At 47.9% G+C, this 24978-nt stretch overlaps 1 protein-coding gene across 3 annotated transcripts in view; it reads left to right on the top strand.

Moving 5' to 3' along the window:
* Window positions 1-22584, top strand: part of SMOC2 (SPARC related modular calcium binding 2) — a 220804-nt gene extending 198220 nt beyond the window's left edge. For all 3 annotated transcript variants that reach the window (XM_045391759.3, XM_045391758.3, XM_074038982.1), the window contains 4 exons: window positions 6207-6309; window positions 8516-8790; window positions 18755-18792; window positions 21068-22584. In XM_045391759.3, the coding sequence (XP_045247694.1) occupies window positions 6207-6309; window positions 8516-8790; window positions 18755-18792; window positions 21068-21085 (434 nt within the window). In that variant the 3' untranslated portion in view covers window positions 21086-22584. The remainder of the gene's footprint in view (window positions 1-6206; window positions 6310-8515; window positions 8791-18754; window positions 18793-21067) is intronic.
* The last annotated feature ends 2394 nt before the right edge of the window (window positions 22585-24978 follow it).

Below are 24978 nucleotides of genomic sequence, written 5' to 3'. Positions count from 1 at the left end.
ATGCCCAGCAGGTGTTCTCAGCAGACAGCGCACACGTTCCTGGCCCAGACCGAGAGAACCTGTTTCCCCCTAGCTCACCACGCAGGCCCCCAATGGGAGATGAGGACGGTCTTTTCCCAGGTGGCTGACCTGACCCCTCACGTCAGGCCAGCGAAGGCGTTCCCGGGGTCCATGGCTGGCAAATCAGAGCACGGGCTGATTGCTTGATAGAAATTATTGGACTTCCAAGCCAGAGGAGTTAAACCTGTGAGTGGATAAATAGATAATTATGATGGCGTGAATACCTCTGTGCACACACAACTCCTCGGAAGCATCTGAACAACTTAGAGAAGAAAGCGCTTTCGTTATCCATTCTTTTTTCTTCATTTCTCATCTATACTAGTTTCCTAAACATTGGAGCTGAACATAAAACTAAGAGAACCAATTTTTAAGCCACTGCTAGATACTTAAAACCAGATGAATGAGTCTCATTATCCCCAGACACTTCATGCCTGATAAGCTAATAATGTTACTTACCTGTGAAATCTCCGGTCCCCCTCCATACACCTGCTTCCCTCGTGTTCCCTATCCAGACCCTGCAGGCCTCACCTGCCAGGCAATGCACAGACCCCATGATTGTGCCAATGTGCAGCTACTGTTATCCAGTGGTCTCTTCTCTTGATCAGTGAATGAGGAAACCACTCAACTCCACTTTCTCCCGTATTTGATTTCCTTTAGCGGCAGTACTGAGTATTCCAAGTTATGGGAAGGAAGTGAAAGTTAATTATTATCCAGAGAGGAGGTAACTGAGGGAGCAGCTGGGAACTTGTATTCATTTATATTTAAAAGACAAAGAGAAAAGAAGAAACTACATACACTTACTGAAAACAGGAATTTTTATACAAAAAAAGGTTTTTGTTTCTTAAAATAAGGACGTTTCATAGAAAGCGCAGAACACATTCATTTTGAAAGAGTGAAAGTCAAAAATGCCTTTAAAGCATCAGAATATTAACCCAGTTCCTGAAAAGGGCCTGGTCCATGGGCTGGGGTCTCAGGGACCAGCTAGTTCAGCCACTTTGTTGACTGGACGGGCTCCAGGACTGAGAAGGGCTCAGGGCTGTGTAAGGTGCAGCACCTTTACTGTGGGGCAAAACCAGGATAGAACCCAGTGTTTCCACAGAAACCTAACAGACGTCAAGAACTTGGATTCTGCAGATGGACTGGAGCACCTGAGTGTACTTGGGCTAAGCTACTCCCTTCCTTGTTTTGCCACAGATTGGAAATAAATCGGTGAACTTACTCTGTTTCTACTTTGAAAAGAACAATCTGGCTTTCTTTCTTGAATTGGCTTATTATTCCCCCAGGAGCCTGGGCACAGGATGCTCCCACACTGTGTGGGCTGGGAGAGGCCCGGCACGTGTAACCCAGGTGGGACTGTGTGCGGGCTGGGCCTGGCACGTCTAACCCAGGTGGGAATGTATGGACTGGGAGAGGGCCTGGCACGTGTAACCCAGGTGGGAGTGTGTGGACTGGGAGAGGGCCTGGCACGTGTAACCCAGGTGGGAGTGTGTGTGGGGTGGGAGAGGCCTGGCACATATAACCCAGGTGGGAGTGCGTGTGGACTGGGAGAGAGCCTGGCACGTCTAACCCAGGTGGGAGTGTGTGTGGGCTGGGAGAGAGCCTGGCACGTCTAACCCAGGTGGGAGTGTGTGTGGGCTGGGAGAGGGCCTGGCACGTCTAACCCAGGTGGGAGTGTGTGTGGGCTGGGAGAGGGCCTGGCACGTGTGACCCAGGTGGGAGTGTGTGTGGCTGGGAGGGAGCCTGGCACGTCTAACCCAGGTGGGAGTGTGTGTGGGCTGGGAGAGGGCCTGGCACGTGTAACTCAGGTGGGAGTGTGTGTGGGGTGGGAGAGGGCCTGGCACGTCTAACCCAGGTGAGAGTGTGTGTGTGGCTGGGAGAGGCCTGGCACATGTAACCCAGGTAGGAGTGTGTGTGGGGTGGGAGAGGGCCTGGCACGTGTGACCCAGGTGGGAGTGTGTGTGGCTGGGAGAGGGCCTGGCACGTCTAACCCAGGTGGGAGTGTGTGTGGGCTGGGAGAGGGCCTGGCACGTCTAACCCAGGTGGGAGTGTGTGTGGACTGGGAGAGGGCCTGGCACGTGTAACCCAGGTGGGAGTGTGTATGGCTGGGAGAGGGCCTGGCATGTCTAACCCAGGTGGGAGTGTGTGTGGCTGGGAGAGGGCCTGGCACGTCTAACCCAGGTGGGAGTGTGTGTGGGCTGGCACCTTCCCGCTATGCCTCTGTTGACCTGAGACTTCTGAACTCAGTTCTGCGGGTGGTTGGAGAACTGTGAGTGGAACTGTCCCAAAGTAAAGAGTGACTCTGGGTGCATCGCTGAGCCTGCACGCGGCGGTTTTGACGCCAACCTTCCCATGACGCAGTATTCACAGGGGCCGTTAGACCCCACTGTGTAGGCAGCTGAGTGAGAAGAAGGCCGGGGGTAGAGTGTGCTGCAAAGGACTCCCCGGAACAGCAGGCTCCTCACACAGGTTCTCAGCAGGCAGCTTCCCCAGGCTGAATCACACACCGCAAAACGCCAGAGCAAAGGGCGGCTTTGCTCTCAAGGTGGCCAGAGGAGTTACAGTAGGGGTTGACAGGGGGCCGGCACCCTGTGAGGGACGAGGGTCTCCGCAGCCACCGCTGTGCCGGACGCAGCTGTCATGGGAGAAGCGGAATAGCTTCCTGTGGGCAGCAGTGGGGAAAACGCAGCTGCTCTGGGGTCGTTTGTCTTTTACCTCAAGCCTCGTTGCTCCTCTCGTGAATTTGCTAGATCTGGGACATTTCAGGGTGACGAAATTTTCACTTTGTGGTACTTCTGTGATTTCTCATGCAGTGAACATTCACTTTAACATAATGAAAGTTAGTTTTTTCCTGCTGATTGCTTGTAATCTTTATTCACCGTTTTTCCTTCAGAAATAGTTTTGAAGTACAATCATCCCTGAGCAGTAACAAGCATTATTCCAGGTCCTGGGGTGACTGCGACACGGGAGAAGGAGCCAGGATTGAGCAGGACTGATTTACTATTTCTTCTTTTAGAAGTACATTATGCTTTTCATGTTCAGTTTTTCTTTTGGCATTAAAGAGTCCTGCAGCTTTTACATTACGTTAGTTAAGTTTCGTGATGAGCATCTATTATTTTCTCATTTGAAATAGTATGTTGCTTTATCTTATTTGGGGAAATATGATTAAATTAACAGCCAAAAAAAATCCCCTTGGGTATATCCCTATTACCACACCAAATATAAGCATAATTCTTTCTTAAAGGTGTTCAGTACTGAGGATTATCTAAAATGCCTTTTCTCCCAGACAATAATATTCTTCTCCATCAACTCCATATTACCCTCAGAATCTCTGGAGGCCAGTGGAGGACTGGGAATTCATAGAGAGCAGCCCCGGCAGGCAGGTGCCCCAGGTCCCGTGGGTCCCAGCCTTACCTGCCCCGGCGTCTGCCTCCTCACCCTGGACAAGTTCTCCTGGACGGCTGGCCTGGCAGGGCTTCTGCCTGCGTGTTCCTGAGCCTGTGCCCTGGAGGTATTTTCAGCCCTCCAGGTTGTTTTTCTCATTTCTTTTCCTGGTTAGTCCTGCAGCCGGGGAGGTCAGCCTTCTGTAGACCAGGAGGCCCATCCCAGGGAGGCGAGGTCCGGTCGGCTGGGCAGCTTTGGAAGCACCACGGCCAGCAGCCTCTGCAGCCTCCGGTCCTCTGCCTTTCTGAGGGGTTGGATGAGATTGTTACTTCTTTCTTGGAAAGTAGCATTTGCCCTGTGGCCGTGAGGCTTTTTTCTGTAGATTGTGATCTCCTTTTGCAGTTGTGTGCAAAGGGACTAAGGCAGACCTTTTTTCACTCTCAGAACCCCCCGGCGAAGGCTGCACATTTGTTTTCTGACGTGTGTTGAATGAAGTAGAAGCCAGCATGACTGGAGTCCTGCTGTGGGCAGCTCACATGCGCTTCAATAGTAATCACACAAAACTCCAGTGTCAAAAAGAAACCTAGGAAAACCAGGGCGTCCCTAACTGCATAAACATGCTGGTCTCCGAATGACTTGGCTGCTGTCCACACCAGGGCCACGTGGTCCACGCCAACGTGCCCTCGACCCAGGGGTGGTCCACGCTAATGTGCCCTCGACCCAGGGACCTGAGAAGCACGTGTGGCACTGCCTTTCTCCACGGCACTCTCAGCCTGTCCTGTCCCTCGAGGAGTCCCAAGACAGCCTTTCTCATCTCAGACAATTCTTCCTCCAAGGGCCATGGGGAAGGCAGGGGAGGGGCTGTCCTCAGTCCCACTCGGCTTTCTGCCTGGGCTTTGCAGCTCTCCATATCTTCTACTTACTGAGTGGGCTCCTGAGATTTTCTTTGGAGGGGCCGTCTAAAACTTCTTAGTAAAAAACGGAATCTAAATTGGGCAGAAGGTGTGTGGTGTAAACTCCCTTCCTGCCGTGGTGAGGACGGTCGGAGCAGATGTTCTAATGCCCGAGGTGCTCTCCAGGCTCAGAAGTCACCATGGGGCATCCCCAGCCCCAGCAGAGCCCCAGGGAGGGGCAGCCGCCCCTGGCACGGAGTCTCAGTGCACGGCGTGGCACAGTGAGGACGCTGTCCTTCCAGGACCGGTGCCTGGCTTCTGTCTTCTATTTTACCCTCAGTATCTTTCTCTTCTTTCTACTGAATTCTGGAAGGGCTTTCTTTAGAAAAACTTAACAAAATGTAAATGGTGACGAGCTCCATCTGTCACCTGTCCCATGGCTATTTACACACAGATAGACCCAGTTGGAATTGGCAGATTTTGCTCCTTGCTCCCTGCTTGTGAAGCTCTTAGACGCGCCGTTCTCATCAGGGAAACCAGAGTGGGGCTCCTGCCTCTTGCATTTGCTTATTGATCCAGCAAGCATGTATTGGGCAGCTGAGTGGCTTCTCTATGCCGAAAGGGCATCCAGAGCGAGGAGACCCACGTCGTCCATGCCGCCCTGGGCCTAAGGACACGGGATGCTGCCTGTGTCCAGCTGTGACTGGGGCAGTAGCACCGGGAGCAGTCTCAGGAGAAAAGACCCCAGAGAAAGTGGACAGCTTCTTTCAAATGTTATCTTGAATTTGGGGTGGGACGAGTGTCTCAGGCATGGAGCTCAGGGAATGCCTAACCGGTGTGAGAGGAGAGTGGTGTTGAGGGAAGGATGGAGGGGAAAGGCATGCTGCAGAATGTTGGGTGCCTGAATTATTCCCTGATCCCAGAATCCATACACAGTCAGCTCTGGGCTCCAAAGCTATGAGCACTAAACCCTGCTGCTGACTATTCGTGCCGATGCCGTGGTGTGGACAAGTCCCAGGAGACAGGCCTTGCAGATGCTGACTCTTCACGCTGATGCCATGGTGTGAAAAAGTCCCCAGGAGACAGGCGTTGTGGATGCAGACTGTTCGCACAGATGCTGTGGTGTGGACAAGTCCCCAGGAGACGGGTGTTGCGGATGCAGACTGTTAGCACCGATGCTGACTGTTTGCGCGGATGCCGTGGTGTGGACAAGTCCCCAGGAGACGGGCGTTGAGGATGCAGACTGTTGGCACCGATGCTGACTGTTTGTGCTGATGCCGTGGTGTGGACAAGTCCCCAGGAGATGGGCGTTGCGGATGCAGACTGTTCGCACCGATGCTGACTGTTTGTGTGGATGCCATGGTGTGGACAAGTCCCCAGGAAACTGGTGTTGCGTACCTCCTGCTCTTTGCCCTACTGCCTCCTTCTGCTCTGAGAAGCGAGGTGGCTCTGGACGGGTGGGGGTGGCGGTGAATCACAGGCTCTGGCCTCGTTTGCCAGGATGGCCAGCCTCATGTGCTCCCAGCGTGTACACCGTATGTCCAGTGTCCCTAAGCACCCAGTGCCTCTGCTGTCATGCTTGCTGGGTGAGTGACACCGCCTACCTCTGAGTGCAGTTCTGAAGATCAGTGAGACACTAATGCCTGTGAATTTTAGTCTCACGTAATAATTCAAACAATACTGGAATTAACAATAACTATGGCTCAAAATCAATATACATAGCACAATATGTTTGTGTTTAAGCTAGCTCATTAAGATTAAGGTAGCCCAAAATACTCATTTCCAAACACTAAAACAACATTTCCCTGTATTTTAGAGGAAAATCTGTTATGCTTTATGAGTTAACTGTGAAAACATACACATGTTTTTCAGGTTGCCCGGGTGCCAAAAAGCATGAGTTTCTGACCAGTATTCTGGACGCGCTGTCCACGGACATGGTTCACGCTGTCTCTGACCCCTCCTCCTCGTCAGGCAGGTACGCTGTGTTCGCTGTGGGACAATGAGTTGGTGGGGTCCCAGAATTCCGGGGAATCTGGAAAGTCTGAACATTACATATTGGCGACCTTCTCAGCTTATTTGGACACAGTAGGGCCTTAAAAAGGAGCCCTCTGCAAACACAAGAAGTTGCTTAGCAGGTTTTTCTTGTAGCATGACTAAATCACTGAAGGCGCTCCCATTGGGGTATGTGGCCCTGAGCCGTGACTCCTGGACCTCCATGGGGTAGTGGGCTCTGACCCTGGTCCTGTTGGTGGGGAGTAGGGCAGGGGGAGCACCTCCTGCCGAGGGCTCTGTGCTTTGAAATTGCACTTTAGAGTTATCCATTGGATTTTAAATACTTTGAACGACAACGTTTAATTTGAAGTTCTCAAAGCGTGATTATGTTTATTGCAGTAAAATGTGCAGCACATACATTTGCCATCCTAACTACTTTCAGGCGTATGATTCGGTTGTGTCCAAGACATTCACACTGCTCAAAATAGGAGTTTTGGAACCCTGGAAATGTTCCCTGAGTACATTGTAGACATTCCTGCACTCCTGGACCTGGGGCCTGGAGCACGGTGTAGTGGACTTCAGTGAATTTCCCATCACTCTTCTTTTCCACCCTCTGTAGATCAGCCTCAGGAGAGTGGAGGAACCCCAGGGTTTTACTGCGATGGCATCTCAAGCATCGGATATTCCCCCTGAACTAGCAATAGTTTATCTGTTTCTTTCAAATAAATTTTGAATGGAGATTTTCACTGTTTTCTTTCTTTAGAATGTTGGCCTTTCTCCCCAGAGCCCCGACACCCAAACCCTTGATGATCTCAGCCACTTTAGATGACTTTTTTGGTCTCCTGAACTAAAAGCCTGTCCTCTCACTGTGTCTCTGCTAAAGAAGACTTAAGGAAATAAAAAGGAAATGCTAACAGAAAATGTCATGAATGTGTAGGAAATTAAATGTAGTAGAGCAGGCCAGGCACGGGGGCTCACACCTGGAATCCAAGCACTTTGGCAGGCCAAGGCGGGTGGATCACCTGAGGTCAGGAGTTTGAGACCAACCTGGCCAACATGGTGAAAACCCATCCATTCTAAAAACACAAAACTTAGCCCAGCATGGTGGCAGGCACCTGTAATCCCAGCTACTCAGGACACTGAGGCAGGAGAATCACTTGAACCTGGGAGGCAGAGGTTGCAGTAAGCCAAGATCACACCATTGCACTTCAGCCAGGGCAACAAGAGCAAAACTCTGTCTCAAAAAAAAAAAAAAAAAAGAAAAGAAAAGAAATTTAATAGAGTCAAACTTTATGTAAATTTCAACTTTACATCTTCTATTCTTGGAAGGATTGTTTTTGCAAACTAAACTAAACTGCAAACTAAAAACAAAGGCAGTAAATGAATTGCTAACTAAACTAAATTGCAAGCTAAACTAAATGCAAACTAAAAGTGAAGGCAGTAAATGGATTGCTATCTGAGAAACTCCTTTGAAAGTCTGAGAAATTGGCAGTGGTGTTGGAGTTCATGGTGTTCTCATACCTGGAAATGCGCAGCTCATCCCAACAGGCAGAATCCAGAGGCCAGCACCTCCAGGAGGACCTGCCTGTGCACACACACACCCTCCATCTCAACGAGAAGGTGCATTTCTGCCATTTGGTGCACTTTTAAAGATTTGACTCCCATCCAGACCTTCTAGAAGAGTTTTACTTATTTATGCCCTAAAATATTGAACCTATCATAATCCAAGGAAAGCTATCTAGTTCCAACTTAAAATGTTTTTGATTTGCATCATCCGGTATACCTATGACATAAAGGATGTGTAAAAGAATTAAATTTACAGGGCTAGAAAAGCTCAGGGTTCTGGTGTTTCGGGTGGGTATAGCTGCATGTGCTGACTTGCCAGTCCTGTGCACACAGAAGCCAGGATAAGGGGACTTTTGTCCTTCAGGAACGGGCCAAGTGCATCTTTGCTGGGCACAAATTCACTGCATCATTTGCAATTTTGAATCCAACCTGAAAAATATTTGCTAAAAGTGTTCTTCTAAATTATTTCTTTAAATTGTTATATCTGATTACCAATGCTGCAGGCTTAGACACCAGGACCATGAGAACTACAAGCAGGGGTTGTGGGTTTGATGGAAGGACAGTGGCGAGAAAGGGGCAGCTGAGGGGTTTAAGCGTCCTGACGGCGTCTGTGTTCCTTCCAGGCTCTCGGAACCCGACCCCAGCCACACCCTAGAGGAGCGAGTGGTGCACTGGTACTTCAAACTACTCGATAAAAACTCCAGCGGAGACATCGGCAAAAAGGAAATCAAACCCTTCAAGAGGTTCCTTCGCAAAAAATCAAAGCCCAAAAAATGTGTGAAGAAGTTTGTTGAATACTGTGATGTGAATAATGACAAATCCATCTCGGTACAAGAACTGATGGGCTGCCTGGGCGTGGCTAAAGAGGACGGCAAAGCAGACACCAAGAAGCGCCACAGTAAGAGCCTTCCCACCCCCGACCCTGGGCCATGGTCAGGCCCTGAGGCCTGGGAGGTCCGCTTCTCACAAACACAATTACAGAATGTGTTTATGGCCTGGGGGTGCAAAAAAATCAAATATGCTGTTTAATTGTAGGTCATCTGTTTGCAGGAATAATAACGATAATTGATGACTCATGTCATGCCACTTGCCCAGGAGAGCCCAGGCTCAAAGGGCATGAACTCCATGTTGGTTTGCAATGAGCCTTTTCACTGTTCATCATGGTTGGTTTCCCCTAGAATGGATTGTCTTCTGGTATTTGAGGTGCAAGCCTGGGAACCATTGGAATAACTCACCAACCCTGTACCTGAACTCCAACCAAATGTTCAGGCCAGTTCATGAGGCGTAAAATCATTGCTGAGGCCCAGACCAGTCATTCCAATGCTTATAGCAGTTTTACCAATTGAAAATACTTTTTTTGTGTGGGCCTGGCCTACCCAACCAACCGTGACAGGAAGGAAGAGAATCCTATGATGGCCAGAGCCCAAGTGTTCTCAGGAGCCCAAGCCAGGAAAACCCAGGTCTGACTTTTCAACTCAGAGACAGCACTGTGAGATGCACGCATGCCTTAGATTCCACTGCACATGTGTGCTAGATACTCCTGCATGTGTGTGCTGGATCCCACTTCATGTGTGTGCCAGATCCCCCTTCACATGTGTGCTAGATACTCCTGCACATGTGTGTCAGATCCCCTGCGTGTGTGCTAGATCCCTTGCACATGTGTGTCCTGGATCCCCTCACATGTGTGCTGGATCCCCCTGCACGTGTGTGTGCTAGATCCCCTGCGTGTGTGCTGGGTCCCTTGCACATGTGTCCTGGATCCCCTGCACATATGTGCTAGATACCCCTGCACGTACATGCTTGATCGTCTCACGTGTGCTAGATCCCCTGCGTGTGTGCTAGATCTCTTGCACATGTGTCCTGGATCCCCTCACACGTGTGTGAGATCCCCCTGCACATCTGTGCTGGATCCCCTCACGTGTGCTAGATCCCCCTGCACGTGTGTGTGCTAAATCCCACTGCACATGTGGGCCAGATTCCCCTTCATGTGTGTGCTGGATCTCCCTGCCCACTTGTGCTAGATCCCACTGCACATATGTGCTCAATCCCTTGCATGTGTGTGCTAGATCCCCCATATGTATGTGCTAGATCCTGCTGTACATGTGTACTGGATTCCACTGCACGTGTGTGCTGGATCTCATTCCACATGTGCATTAGATCTCACTGTCCTTGGGGATCTCTGTTTCCTGATTTGTATAATACTTTCTGGGTAGGGCTAGCAGAGATCTCTCAAATTCCTGTTGTTTATGACTCTTTTATTTGTTGTCAACTTCGGTAACAAATGTGAAAGAGAAAACAAGCTTGAGACTGTGTTGTGGAGGGCTGATTCACCATGGTCTTTAAAATCCTCCTGGCAAGGTGCGGTGGCTCACACCTGTAATCCCAGCACTTTGGGAGGCTAAGGTGGGTGGATCACCTGAGGTCAGGCGTTCAAAACAAGCCTGCCAGCATAGTGAAACCCCATCTCTACTAAGAATATAAAAATTAGCTAGGCATAGTGGCTCATACCTGTAATACCAGTTACTGCAGAGTCCAAGGCACAATTGCTTAAATCTGGGAGGCAGAGGTTGCAGTGAGCCAAGATCGTGCCACTGCATTCCAGCCTGGGTGACAGAGTGAGACTCCGAGTTAAAAAGAGAGAGAGAGAGAGAAAAAAAAACCCCTCCTGTGTTTGAAGCTCAGCTGTGAGACACGGGCCCTTTGATCTGACCTGGACTGAGGGTTCCTGAAGGAGGCAGTGACCATCGTCTACCTCCTCTTCTTGGTGTCCTAGTGCTTGTCACGACAGTCACTCAGTGCTGTTCAACCAAATTAGGGACAGCCTAGATCTGTGTCATGGTGAAGCACTTCCTGCTAATTTCTCTGTGAAAAGTCAGCTCAGAAAAATTAAGCTTTAATTTGAAGCTTTCTGTGTAGGGTCTTTGTGGTTAATGCACGTCCTGCCACCCTGACGATGTATTCACGGGAGAGCGGATGGCCGTATCTATGGCTGCCTCCCTTTGCTCTGTGTGCAGGAGGCTGCCCTCTCTGCTGGCCCGGTCATCCGATGAGGTCAGAGAGAATCCTCAGTTATGTTCAATGTTCTGTCTTCATCAAGGACTGTTTGGCAAGTGTGGGAGGAGTTCACCTCTAACAAGACAAAAAAGAAAAGAAATCACTCTTGGCTGATCAACTCTGATGCATGAAGGCAGCAAATGCCCACTCACCACTGTGGGAAGAGGGGCACTAAACATGCTGCCACAGTCTGGCAAGGCTCATGATCCAATATCCAATCCCACTTCATGGCTCAAGACTTCATTTCATTTTCACAGCCATCCTCTGGGGGATGAGGTCGCAGACAGATGCTGCCAACCCTGACACTTGCAGACAAGGACACACAGGCACTGCAGTCATCAGCACTTTGATCTGAGTCTTCCTCAGCAGTGCTGCATGCAGCAAGGGCAGTGCTGTTGGAAATCGTCCACTGTGCTGGGCTGCACTTCCTGTTAGGGCTCCTTCACCCACACCAGGGTACGCCTGCAACCCTGCAGGCATTTGGATGGATAACCAAGAATGCCCATTCTCAGTAGTTGCCCATGTGTGATTTTGTCCTTGCTTTTCCCTTTCTCTGTATTCAGTACCTGCCCATGGGTTTCCTGGGCACTTCTGTCTTACTGCCACCTGATACTGCTTTTGGCTTCTTGGACTGGGACTGTGTCTTAGTCCACTTTATGCTGCTATAACAGAATACCATGGATGGGGTAACCTACGAACACAAATATATTAGCTCATGGATCTAGACGCTGGGCAGTCCAAGATTGTGGAATCAGCATCTGGTGAGGGCCTTTGTGCTGTGTCATACCCAAATGGAAGGGCAAAGAGAGGGTGAGAAAGAGAGAGAAAGCAAGGGGGGCCAAACACATTCTTTCCTAGGAGCTCACTCCCAAGATAATGGCATTCACCTGTTCATGAGGGCAGAGTCCTCATAATGCAGACCTCTTAAGCCTCCCAACGCCTCTGCATTAGGGATTGAGTTTCCAGCACATGAACTTTGGGCTCACCTTTAGACCATAACAAGCTGCTTTCTTCACTTTTTTTCTCTTATTTTGGTCCTTGCTCAGTATCCCAAAAGACAAATGGTGTATTGCTCTTTGAGACTTAAAACCTACCAGCAGGGTCCACATGGGAGGCCTGGGGGAGTGATGGGGAGATGGAGAGCAGGTGGCTGCCAGATTAGCAGCTGGAGCTGGGGAACCATGGTGTCCCTCACCCCTGATGATTCCACATAGGGAAGATGAACACCCACTCAGCAATTCACGAAGGGAGCTGCTCACATTCTGCTGTTGCCCCATCTGCACGTGATGAGTGACACCTTGTGGCACCTGGGAGTTTCCTGTGTAGCTCCTCCTCCATTATGGAAGCCAGTCTCTGCATTTCTATAGAAGGCTAATTTTTATGGTTATAGTGAGAAAATTAAGGATGGACAGAGCCAAGTGTAGATCTGTTTTTGACCTTTTAATCTTCTTCCATTCCTGGATGGTGCAAGCTGGTCTTTTCTTTGCAAGGACTCCTTCCTGTTAGCCGTTGTCAGGTGGCTTGAGTAGCACCCAAAACTTAAGCCACATATGGCCTCTGCCCTCCTCAGCCTGGTGCTACAGGGTCATGTGGTCCATGGCCCTTGCTGGGGCAGATTCCTGTCTACTGATTTCTTCAATTAAACTGAAGTAAATATAGACTCTTTGTGAGGGGGGTGGGTGAGTTCCGGTTTGTGAGGGGGTGGGTGAGTTCCGGTTTGTGAGGGGTGGGTGAGTTCCGGTTTGTGAGGGGAGTGGGTGAGTTCCGGTTTGTGAGGGGTGGGTGAGTTCTGGTTTGTGAGGGGAGTGGGTGAGTTCCGGTTTGTGAGGGGTGGATGAGTTCTGGTTTGTGAGGGGAGTGGGTGAGTTCCGGTTTGTGAGGGGGGTGGGTGAATTCCAGTTTGTGAGGGGGGTGGGTGAGTTCCAGCAATTGGTGGGTTTTCAAGTACAATAATTGGGCCCAGAGCTGTGATTATGGTGACAGAATTTTGAAAATTTCGGAATCAAATGATTTCAAGATAGATTCACAGCAGTTAAGAAGATAGTTTCCTGGAGGCCCGGCTCCTATGCTACCCTTCCAGAGGCACCCATAGCTCCCCGCATCCTGCACCACCTGCAGGACACAGCTCAGACTGCGTGTGTGTGTGGTATGTGTGTGTGGTGTGTGTATAAATATGGGGTGTGTGTGTATATGTTGTGTGTGGGGGGTGGTTTGTGTGTGTGTGGTGTGCAGTGTGCAGGGGGTGTGTGTGTTGTGTATGTAAGGTGTGTGGTGTGTAAACACTAGCATTGGCGTTCTGGGCTGGATCAAGGTCTGTTAGGGCAAATGTCTGGCATTCATCTATGCATCCTACTATTTTAAAACATAGTATATTGATAGGAAATTTGAGGTGTCATTTGGCAAACAGATCAGGAGACAATTAAAAGATAATTTGTTACTCACAGATCCGAAGGAGAGGAGGCCATGCTGTGCTGTGAGAGGCCACATGGGAGGCACCAGGGTCAGCCAAGAGACAGAGGAAGTGAGAGACTGGGCCTGAGCCCTTATCATGATTTCCCAGGCAGGCTTGCCTGTAAATGAGGTGGCCAGGTTATAGGCTGGGTGAGGATGGAGGTTGTAGGCTGGGTGAGGGTAGAGGTTGTAGGGTGGGTGAGGGTAGAAGTTGTAGGTTCGGTGAGGGTGGAGGTTATAGGATGGGTGAGGGAGGAGGTTGTAGGTTGGGTAAGGGTGGAGGTTGTAGGTTGGGTGAGAGTGGAGGTTATTGGCTGGTTGAGGGTGGAGGTTGTAGTATGGGTGAGGGTAGAGGTTGTAGGTTGGGTAGGGGTAAAGGTTGTAGGTTAGGTGAGGTTGGAGGTTGGGTGAGGGTAAAGGTTGTTTGCTGGTTGAGGGTGCAGGTTATAATATGGGTGAAGGTGGAGGTTGTATGGTGAGTGAGGGTGGAGGTTGTAGACTGGGTGAGGGTAAAGGTTGTAGCTTAGATGAGGGTGGAGGTTGTAGGTTGAGTGAGGGTGCAGGTTGTAGGTTAGGTGAGGGTGAAGCTTGTTTGCTGATTGAGGTTGGAGGTTATAATATGGGTGAGGGTGGAGGTTTAGCTTGGATGAGGGTAGAGATTGTAGGTTGGGTGAGGGTGGAAGTTGTAGGTTGGGTGAGGGTGGAGGTTGTAGGTTTGGTGAGGGTGGAGGTTATAGTATGGATGAGGTGGAGGTTGTATGGTCAGTGAAGGTGGAGGTTGTAGGCTGGGTGAGGGCAGAGGTTGTAGCCTGAATGAGGGTGGAGGTTGTAGGCTGGATGAGGGTGTTGGTTGTTGTCTGGGTGAGGGTGGAGGTTGTAGGTTGGGTGAAGGTGGAGGTTGTAGGTTGGGTGAGGATAGAGGTTGTTGGCTGGGTGAGGGTGGAGGTTGTAGGTTGAGTGAGGGTAGAGATTGTAGGTTGAGTGAGGGTGGGTGTTATAGGGTTGGTGAGGTTGTAGATTATAGGCTGGGTGAGGGTGGAGGTTGTTGGCTGGGTGAGAGTGAAGGTTGTAGGTCGGCCTGAATAGGAAAGGCTGCTCCTCACTGTCTCTGGGGATGGGCTAACTCAGAGGGCAGCCTCTTCAGCATAAGCAGGGTTCAGATGTCAAAGCTTTAGATAAAGGAAGTGAAAGTCATGGTTAATACACCCACTCTCCAAGGAACTGGCCCATGGATTGGGTTCTGATAGAAGGATATGAGTCCCTCATGAGCAAGCTAAATCCCCTAGACAGTCTCTTTGGAAGGTGGCAGCAGAATACAGACAACTGTTGTGAGCCGCATATCCTGATTTGGAAAGGTTGTCGGTTCCTTCTAGGACGGGTCCACATTGCTCTCTGCTAAGGCTGAGCAGGACCCTGGTGTTGATGGATACATGGAGTTCTCAGTAGCTCTGGGAGAAAGCCCTGGGAGGAAATGTTTTTTCCTTGCATATATTGATAGACTGAAATGAAGGTGACCTTTATGAGTCATGACCTTCCATGGGTCATGCTTCACGCAAGTGACTACAGAATCGCAATGGCTTAGGACCCAAGCATTTCCTTCTGGTTTACATAGCATAAAGGTTGTGGGTTGCCACCATGCTGCCCTGGGTGGGAATGCAGGTTCAGCACAGGTCAGCACAGGTCTTGGGGAGATGTGGCAGAGAAGCATGAGAGGCTGAGCCACTCGCACAGCCACAGGGGAGGCAGATGCTCGGAGATGGTACCTCTCAGACTCCCACCTTCCAAAGGCTCAAGCCACAGTGTGGGGCAGGGAAGGGGCATGGATGGGCTGGAGTGCTTAGACCCTGGCAAGGAAGAATGGATGGATGGTGGAGCACAACGTGATCTCTTCTGATGCCATCATCTGAGGTGAAAAGTTTAAGTTGCTGCAGAAGTTTGAATTATCTTCTTTAGATCCCTCTGAATAATCTGATATGTCTCAGTTTTATTGTCTTCTTAGTAATCAAGAAGAAAGCATATGATCGCTCCTAGCAAAATAAACTGCAATTTGGCAAAAGAGGCAATTTGGTCATGGTCAAAAATGAACATTGTGGTCTCGGATACATATTTAGCTGATTTTGCAGCCCTTTCATTTTCCTTACGGAATTTTTCTCTTTTCTGACTTAAAAAAATTCATTATCAGTCATATGTTTTCTACCCTATATAGTTTGTAATAGCAAAAAGTCAGAAAAACCTTAAGATCCAGGAAGAAATTAGCAAGAACATTCTAAATATCCACGTTGCTACTAAGTTTTTTTGTTTCCTGTATTTTTGCTCACTACTGAACAGTGCACTTTTTATTCTAAAAAATATGAGAAATAAGCCAGGCGTGGTGGCTCACGCATGTAATCCCAGCACTTTGGGAGGCCGATGCCACCAGGTCAGGAGTTTGAGACCATTCTGGCCAACATGGTGAAACCCCGTCTCTACTAAAAGTACAATAATTAGCTAGGCATGGTGGTGCGAGCCTGTAATCCCAGCTATTCGGGAGGCTGAGGCAGGAGAATCGCTTGAACCTGGGAGTTGGAGGTTGCAGTGAGCCGAGATTGTGCCATTGCATTCCAGTCTGGGTGGCAGAGTGAGACCCCATCCTCCCTGGCAAAAAAAAAAAAAAAAAAAAAAAAAAAGAATATTAACTTTTTAAAAATAACCTCCAGCATATCCCAGGATTTTTATATGCCTCCAGCATAGCCCAGGAGCCTCTAGCTGCTTCTCTGAGTGAGACCGTTGGAAGGATGGGTGGACAGGGCAGAGCACACCCCACCTCCAGCATAGCCCATATAAACTTCTTTTTATAACTTTTTTTATAACTTTAATCTACAGCTACTTCCTTTTATAACTTTACAGCTACTTCTAACTCCAAGGGAGAATTCTATTAATGAGCAAACAGTCCAACAAAAAACTGGCAATTGTTGAATAGCCAAATTGGCTCAGAATAGATTCAAAGTATCACTCTAATAGTATTTAAATTTGAACCGTTGGCTGAAAAGCCTGTTTTTTTTCCTGTAAAGTAATCATTTCAATCAAGACAAGTAGATGAGCAGCAATATTCATTTGGGCACTTAGACCATTAAAACCAGCTATTTAAAAAAATCATAGATTTAGCCACTGCTTAATGTTTTTGCAATTTACCTAATATGCTTGTTTTGCACCTTTTCACACCGTGTTTCTACTTGCTTTATGGTAAGAGAAGACAGTTTGAAAATAGAACAATTTTGCTCTTTACTCCATGTTTTTTATTGAGTGGATAGAAATCAACAGTTAATCAAGGAATATGGAAAGAAGGATGCTTCCCTCATCTGATGATTCATTTGAAAACTATTGACCAAGTGCTTTCTGCTGTAGACATTGACAGAATAACAGTAAACACACAGAAATGTGTGTCCCTTTTGGGATTACACTTTGGTGTGGAAGCAAGTCATCAGACAAACAGGAAACCCCACAGCACGATAGGGGTTACTTGTGGAGGAGGCAGAAGGGAGGGTCAGGAGGGCTGGAACGTTAGATGGGGACAGGGAGGAGGCCCTGCAAAGTGAGATTGACTGGAGACTGGAGGAGCAGAGGAGAACCAAGGGTCGTTGGGTACAGTGCAGCCTGCAGAGGATGGCAGGAGTGCCATGCCCAGCAAGCCCCAGAGGTGGGGAGAAATTGGGCACTGGAGAGGAGCAGGCATCCCGAGTGATGTGATGCCACATGGGCGGACAGGGCAGAGCACACCCCGCCTCCAGCATAGCCCAGGAGCCTCTGGCTGCTTCTCTGAGTGAGGCCGTTGGAAGGATGGGTGGACAGGGCAGAGCACATCCCGCCTCCAGTGTAGCCCAGGAGCCCCTGGCTGCTTCTCTGAGTGAGGCTGTTGGAAGGATGGGTGGAATGTTATAGAGGACCCCTGGTTGCCATGTTTGTGTAGACAACAGATGGGAAGGGCTGAAGGAGGAGAGTGGTGAGGCGTCTGTTCGGGTCCACGTGGGAGAGGCGGGCGGTTCTGGCCACGGAACAGCGTGTACTACGAGGGTTGGACTCGGGATAGACTCTGGGTGTAGAGCCCGAGGGATTTCCTCCCAGATGAGATGAGAAAGGTAGGAGAAAAGAGGCATGATCATGACTCCAAAAGTTTGTCCTGAGCAGCTCAAGAATGGGGTTACTGTGTCCTGAGAATGGAATACGTCAGAAAGTAGGTTTGCAAGGGCAGATAATGAGTCCAGCTGGGTCCTGTTTCTTTTGAGCTGCCTATTGAATGAAAATCCACATGGATAATGAAGTTGGATCTGATAACCTGGACTGAGGAGAGAAAGAGGTCCATGCTGAAGATTACAGCAATTTGTATCCTTGGAGCTATCAGGAAATAGAGTATTTAAAACCCTGAGACCAACCGAGCCCACTAGTGAGTGGGTGAAAGTGGGAAAGGGATGAGGATGCTGAAGCCCCTGGGGGCGACATCCCAAAGGTTTCCGTGGAGACGCAGGTGTGGCAGCTGAGATGAGAGCAGGAAGGAGACTTTTCAGGGAAGCTCCGCTGTGCAGGGGCGGTGAAGCCAGGAGATAGCACAGCTCCCTCCGGCTTTGACTCTACTCGAAGCTTTGGAAAAAGCTGTTTTGAGCCAAACACTTTCATTTCTCCGGGTTTTAATATAGAAGCAAAAGACTTCAAAGAGCCCTAGCTGGGGCATTGCTGATGGCTTCGCTCCCAGCACCCCAGGGACGTGAACCCCCTCCTTCTGGGGAAAGGTTGAGAAACATCTAGAATTCAGTTCGCCAGAGAAGGTGGATTTACCTTAGAGTTTGGGGTAAAGTAAAACATTCTTCTAAGGCTGAACTAGAGAATCCGTGTTGTTAGAAAGTACTTACATAGTAACTTTCATAATCCACTACTCATAATTTATGTTCAATGCATATATAGTTAGCTCCTCTGTGGATTCAAGCAAACTTGCAGCAAAAATTCTCAGAGAACAAAAAAGATACAAATAAAAAACAATGTAGTATATAGCAACTATTTACACAGCATTAACATTGCACTAAGCATTTTAACTAGTCTATCGATTATTTAAAGTACATAGGAGGATGTATTTATATTATATTAAAATATTACATGATACTCTATAAGAAACTTGAGAATTGGAGAATTTGGGTTTGCGGGAGTCCTGGAGCCAATCCCTTCTGGATGCTGAGGAATGACTGTATGCATTTTTTTTCATGTAAATGAGTTTGCCGATTGATAACACCTTCCTAAAGTGATGTGGACTCCTTCCTGAAATTATGTTGAACCTTTCATTAAATAATAAGTCTCTGATTTTTAATAATATATATATTTTTTCCTGCTAGCCCCCAGAGGTAATGCTGAAAGTACGTCTAATAGACAGGTAAGTATGTTTATATTTTACTCTTAACCATTTCCTTTTTAAATTATAAACAATAACAATTCAGAGTTATGTAGATTTGCAATGGCCAGTACCTTCCAAGACAAGAAATAATTCAAGGGAGACAAGCTTACTGTCTACCCCCTGTGGGGACTAAAGCAGTCTTACAGAATTCTATTCAAAATCACCAACTTGATTGAAAAAGTTTATTATTTGAACTTTCAATTATTAAGAAAAATTTCTGAGTTCCCTTGTTTGGTAGATTTTTTTTTTTTTTAAGAGAAGGAGTTTTGCCATGTTGCCCAGGCTAGTCTCGAACTCATAGGCTCAAGCAGTCCACCTGGGATTACAGGTGTGAGCCACTGTGCCTGGCTGAATTTTTTCAAGCAGTTGTCTGAGTGTTTGTAATTTGGTTCCTGCATTTTATCAGGGAGGTTGCAGGAACAGGAGGCATCCTTCATACATGGGTGAATTTGTTTCTTTTTGGGGTCCCAGCAAGAGAAGCGTTGGGCTCCAAAAGGGACTTTCGGCTCCTGCTGTGTGTTCACAAACATGTGTGTGTGTTTCTGGTTCTGCCTCTCAATTTGCAAGTAAAGGATGCGATGATGGTGTCCTCCAGCACCCAAAGCCACAACCTATCCCATGTCAAGAACATTTTCCAGACGATAAACATGAGTGGGTTCATGTCTCTCTCCTTCAAAGCCAGGGCAAAATCCTCACTTCTTTGCTACCACGAGTCAATTGTGATTTATTTTGCCTGCACCTGTTTGATGTCAGGTTGACATTTCCTAAGGCAAGCCCCTATATTTGTTGTGGGTTTAAGTGGAGGCGGCCAGCACACACCTTGGATGTAATTTAAAACCATTTCATGAGGAAAGATGTGTGATACGTTTTCCTTTGTTTAGCAAATGTTTATGGTTTTAACTTTAAATCTCACCGCAAATCACTTACACTTTAAAACAGGGCTGGTCTGAAAGTAATTACCCTCCCTGAGTGCCAAGACCTCCAGAAGTTGTTTTCATTCGAGAACGGCAATCACTGTACTCATGCGCTCCATGCATCTTAAATGAACTCAGTTCAAAGCACACGCCTCCTGCTTCAGCTCTATTTTTCCGAAGAGAGAAACGGAAGCAGTTTCCCTTCCTTTTCTAGTGCCTGAGTGGACGCGCGGACCTCCATGCCTTTCATTTTGTGGCTATTTCTGCAAACTACGATACTGGGATTGATCCTAACGGGCAAGCCAGTTGCGGCTCCTACCGGCCGTGGCCATTGAAGATCACCACGTTTCTTTGAAGCATCTCAAAGAATAACATAGTGCCAGCCAGCCAGGGTGTCCCTATATGCATGACCCAGACAGGAACTATCAAAAGAAGGGATCACAGGAGGGTGCATGATGCTAACGTGGAATCCAAAGGAGCTATTTCCTGATCTCTTCAGCTTCCACTGCAACTCCAGAGTAGTCAGAGCTGTTATTAAATAAGTTAAGATCTTAGTCCACCTTCTCCTCCAGCAATCCTGGCCATCTTTAATGACTGGTAAAATACTTTGACGGGTTGTCTTTATGCACAACTAATTTAAATCTCAAGTTTAGTGTAGGAGATGGGTTTGTCTTCTCACCTCTTCAGATCTTTATCAAGGGGAATAAAAGCCAACCCAGAAACCTCCTAAACTTTAAAATTTAATTATTTAAATAATAAAACAGAAGAATAGATCAACATTTGTAAGAATTGGCCCTCTTGGAAAACTGAGTCTAGGAGATTGTATATTACTTTTCTTTTTCATTCTAAATTACTTTTAATTGAAAGTCAAGGTGCTGAGTTACCATTGTTTATCATTATAATCAGCAAACTTTTTAAGTTGGATTTCTTCTTAAAGAGGTAAAATAGTGAACAAAAGAGATAAAAAGGAAAATTAAGAATCAACTATGCCTTTATCAAATTTGAAGCATAAGTTATATTATTAAAATTATTTTTGCATAATCAAGGTGATAAGACATTCTGGAAAACATTTAATGTATTTAGTACTTAAAATATTTACAGTGGATGTTACTTTTTTGAAATGATATATTTTTCCCAATATTTCTATCATGTCAAGGAAGGAAAGCGTTAAAAAGTTACCAGCGTCCAAAATGTCTTCATCGTTTCTCATTCATCCTTGCACCTCACACGACCTGCCCAGCCCTCTTTGGTTCAGTTCATTCCCGGAAGCCACTTAGTCTTCTCAGATGAGTGACACACACCTCTGAATATAATGTCTCTTTTTTGTCTTTTCTTTTCAGCCAAGGAAACAAGGATAAATGGCTCACACAGCGAAGGCAGTTCCTAGACACGTGGGAAATTCCCTCACCAACGAGCAATTAAGAAAACAAAAACAGAAACACATAGTATTTGCACTTTGTACTTTAAATGTAAATTCACTTTGTAGAAATGAGATATTTAAACAGACTGTTTTAATCTGTGAAAATGGAGAGCTGGCTTCAGAAAATTAATCACATACAATGTATGTGTCCTCCTTTGACCTTGGAAATCTGTATGTGGTGGAGATGTATTTGAATGCATTTAGGCTTAATTTCTTCGCCTTCCACATGTTAACAGTAGAGCTCTAGGCACTCTGGTTGCAATCCTATGGCTTTCCCCAACCCCTGCAGTCACTTCCAGACGGCTGTGCTTACAGCATTGTGGAATCATGTTGGAAGCTCCACATTTCCGTGGAAGGTTGTGATGTACGGTTGACCCTTCAGGCAGTTAACATGCAGGGGGTGGTTTGTTTCTTGGGATTTTCTGTTAGTTTATCTTGTTTTGCTTTCCAGAGATCTTGCTCGTACAATGAATCACGCAACCACTAAAGCTATCCAGTTAAGTACAGGTAGTTCCCCTGGAGGAAATACTATTTCCAAACTGTCTTTGGTGTGATACTTTGGCTCAAAGGATGTTTGCTTTTCCATTTGAAGCTTCTGTTTGAGTTTTGCCCTGGGGCTCGAGCGAGTCCTGGAGAGTCGTCCTGATGGTGGGAGGCTCCCTAGGAGGGGCCCATCCTTCCAAAATGTAAGGCCAGTCACGGTGTGACCGAGCTGGCTAACAGGCTTGTCTGCTTGGTTTTTCTCCTACACGATCCTCCTACCTGGTCCACCCCAGGGCTACCGGAAGGTAAAGTCTTCACCTGAACCAATTATGAGCAGTCTCCTTACTGAAGGCACAGCCGGATCCATGGTGCCCCCTGGGCTGGTGTTGGCAGCCGGGGAGAAGTGCCTGCGGGTCCCCACGGTTCCTTTCTGCTTTTCTGAATGCATCAAGGGTACAAGAACTTGCCAATGGGAAATTCATCTGAGTGGCACTGGCAGAGAAGGATAGGAGTGGAATGCCCACACGGTGACCAACGGAACTGGCCTGCGTGCACAGCCAGCTGCCCCGCTCAGGCCTGGGCCCGGAGCTCAGGGCGCCCTCTGTCTGTAGGAACCGTTTGGAGGACAGTCTGAGAGCGGAAACTTCAATGTGATTCTATCTCGGCTCAGACTGTTGGTTGGAGAAACATCTTCGTGGCCCCAAATCCCCTGAGACGTGCCTTGTAGAATGACGTTTGTGAGGTTGGGATGCTTGTGGAGCATCGCATAAGGCTTCTTCCTTATTTAAACTGTGCAAGGTAAAAATCAAGCCTTTGGAGCCACAGAACCAGCTCAAGTACATGCCAATGTTGTTTAAGAAACAGTTATGATCCTAAACTTTTTGGATAATCTTTTGTATTTCTGACCTTTGAATTTAATCATTTTTCTTAGATTAAAATAAAGTATGCTATTAAGACTATGTTAGTCTTTTTTTTTTTTTTCCAACTAAATGCAGATGTTGATAATTGCTTAATTGTACAGGTGTCCACTGTAAGGGAGGGAAAGATGAGGGCTCTGGGCAGAAAGAATGGGATCCTGGCTGTGTCCCTGAGTGGGGTGTGACTTTAGACATGACCCCTCAGTTCCCCCCGGGATGCGGAGATGCTGGTGGCATGCATGAGCCTCCTACTCCCACACATGGGAAGAGAATTATGTGAGTTGTTAATGTATGCAAAGTGCTTGGAACCTGCACCCCAGGTGTGCCACGTACACGTGTTTGCCCTGACCGTGTGGAAGGTCATCTTTCCGTGAGTCTGAACTCCACACTGGTCAGTGCTGCTGACGTCACCCAGTGCTATAGGAAACTTCAGAAGAAACAAAAAGAGTGCCTTATTTTGATTAAAGCTGGTGGCCGGGCACAGTGGCTCATGCCTGTATTCCCAGCACTTTGAGAGCCCGAGGCGGGTGTATCATCTGAGGTCAGGAGTTTGAGACCAGCCTGGCCAATCTGGTGAAACCCCATCTCTACTGAAAATACAAAAATTAGCTGGACATGGTGGCAGGTGCCTGCAATCCCAGCTACTTGGGAGGCTGAGGCAGGAGAATCGCTTGAACCTGCGAGGGAGAGATTGTCAGTGATCTGAGATCATGCCATTGCAGTCCAGCCTGGGCAATAGAATGAGACTCAGTCTCAAAAAAAAAAAAAAAAAAAAAAGCTGGTGCTTTTCTCCAAGTTAACACAACTAGAAGCCTGAGGATGCCTTGATCTGCCCCTCCCCCACACCCCACATTCCCCTCCCCCACACCTCCTGTCCCCCTCCCCCGCACCTCGCATTCCTCTCCCCCACACCCCGCCCCCCTACACCCAGGTCTCCCTCCCCCACACCCCACGTTCCCCTCCCCCACGTTCCCCTCCCCCACACCCTGCATCCTCTCCCCCACACTCCACACCCCACACAGCATCCTGTGTCCTCCTCCCCCACACCTGCATCCTCTCCCCCACACTCCACACCCCACATAGCATCCTGTGTCCTCCTCCCCCACACCTGCATCCCTGCCTTGCTTAGGCCCTCGTGTTTTCCTTGGACTGTTGTGGTAGCATCTTAACTGGACACACTTCCTCCAGGATTCCTTACTGCCTCCTGGTCCTGGTAAATTCACCCAGCCCACCCCAACCCCATACACAATTTTCTTTCTCTTCAGAAAAAAAGTGATCTTTGTAAAACTCTGTCTTAGCATTGGCGATGATCAATTGTGCAGTAAAGACAATACTGTGAAGGGCATTAGGAGACGACTGTTGTCAGAGAAAGCTGCTAGCGGCGGTGGGGCTTAAACTGGGATTTGGAGTAGGTAGGAGAGGATGAAGTATTCAAGAAGACTGAAAGAGCTTGAAAAAGACAGGAAGGGAAAGGGAGTGGGGAGGCATGGAGCCAGTGCAGCTGGTTCTTATTGCAAAATATTAAGATTGCAAATCCAAACCAGAAATCTGTTTCTCTTACCTGGGCCATGTGCCTGTTGCTAGCGAAAGATGCCTCCCTCCCCAAACCATCCCCCACTCTCCTCGTTATGTCTGAAAAGGCTTTCCTGTATTTTTGTCAAAAATATCTTGGTTGGAGATTTATTTTAGAAGCATACGGACCAACTCATAAATCATGCCCATCATTGCCACACCAGAAATTTTTTGAATGATCTAGGTGAATGTTTTCAGCTTTTTTTTGGAATCAATGTACAGAAATGACTGACATCATAAGCTGCCAATTGGACAATCAAGTCGTGCAAACACAAAGCTACTCAAGAAAGACAATATGGGCTGGGTGTGGTGGCTCATGCCTGCAATCCCAGCACTTTGGGAGGCCGAGGCAGATGGATCACCTGAGGTCAGTAGTTCAAGACCAGTCTGGCGAACATGGTGAAACCCTGTCTCTACTAAAAATACAAAACATTAGCCAGGCATGGTGACAGGTGCCTGTAATCCCAGTTACTCGGGAAACTAAGGCATGAGAATCACTTGTGCCGAGACCAGCTCAGTCAGGGAGACCCGAACCCAGTGGCACTAGAGGAATTAAAGACACACACACAGAAATATAGAGTGTGAAGTGGGAAATCAGGAGTCTCACAACCTTCAGAGCTGAGAGCCCCAACAGAGATTTACCCACGTATTTATTAACAGCGAGCCAGTCATTAGCATTATTTCTATAGGTATACAATTAACTAAAAGTATCCCTTACGGGAGAAGGGATGGGCTGAATTAAAGGAATAGGTTGGGCTAGTTAACTGCAGCGGGAGCATGTCCCTAAGGCACAGATCGCTGGTGCTATTGTTTGTGGCTTAAGAATGCCTTTAATGTGGGGTGTGGGGGAGGGGCAGAT

This window comes from Macaca fascicularis, chromosome 4, assembly GCF_037993035.2.
Source record: "Macaca fascicularis isolate 582-1 chromosome 4, T2T-MFA8v1.1".
In the NCBI taxonomy this organism is placed as follows: domain Eukaryota; kingdom Metazoa; phylum Chordata; class Mammalia; order Primates; family Cercopithecidae; genus Macaca; species Macaca fascicularis.
This window is presented reverse-complemented; position numbering and strand designations above follow the sequence as displayed.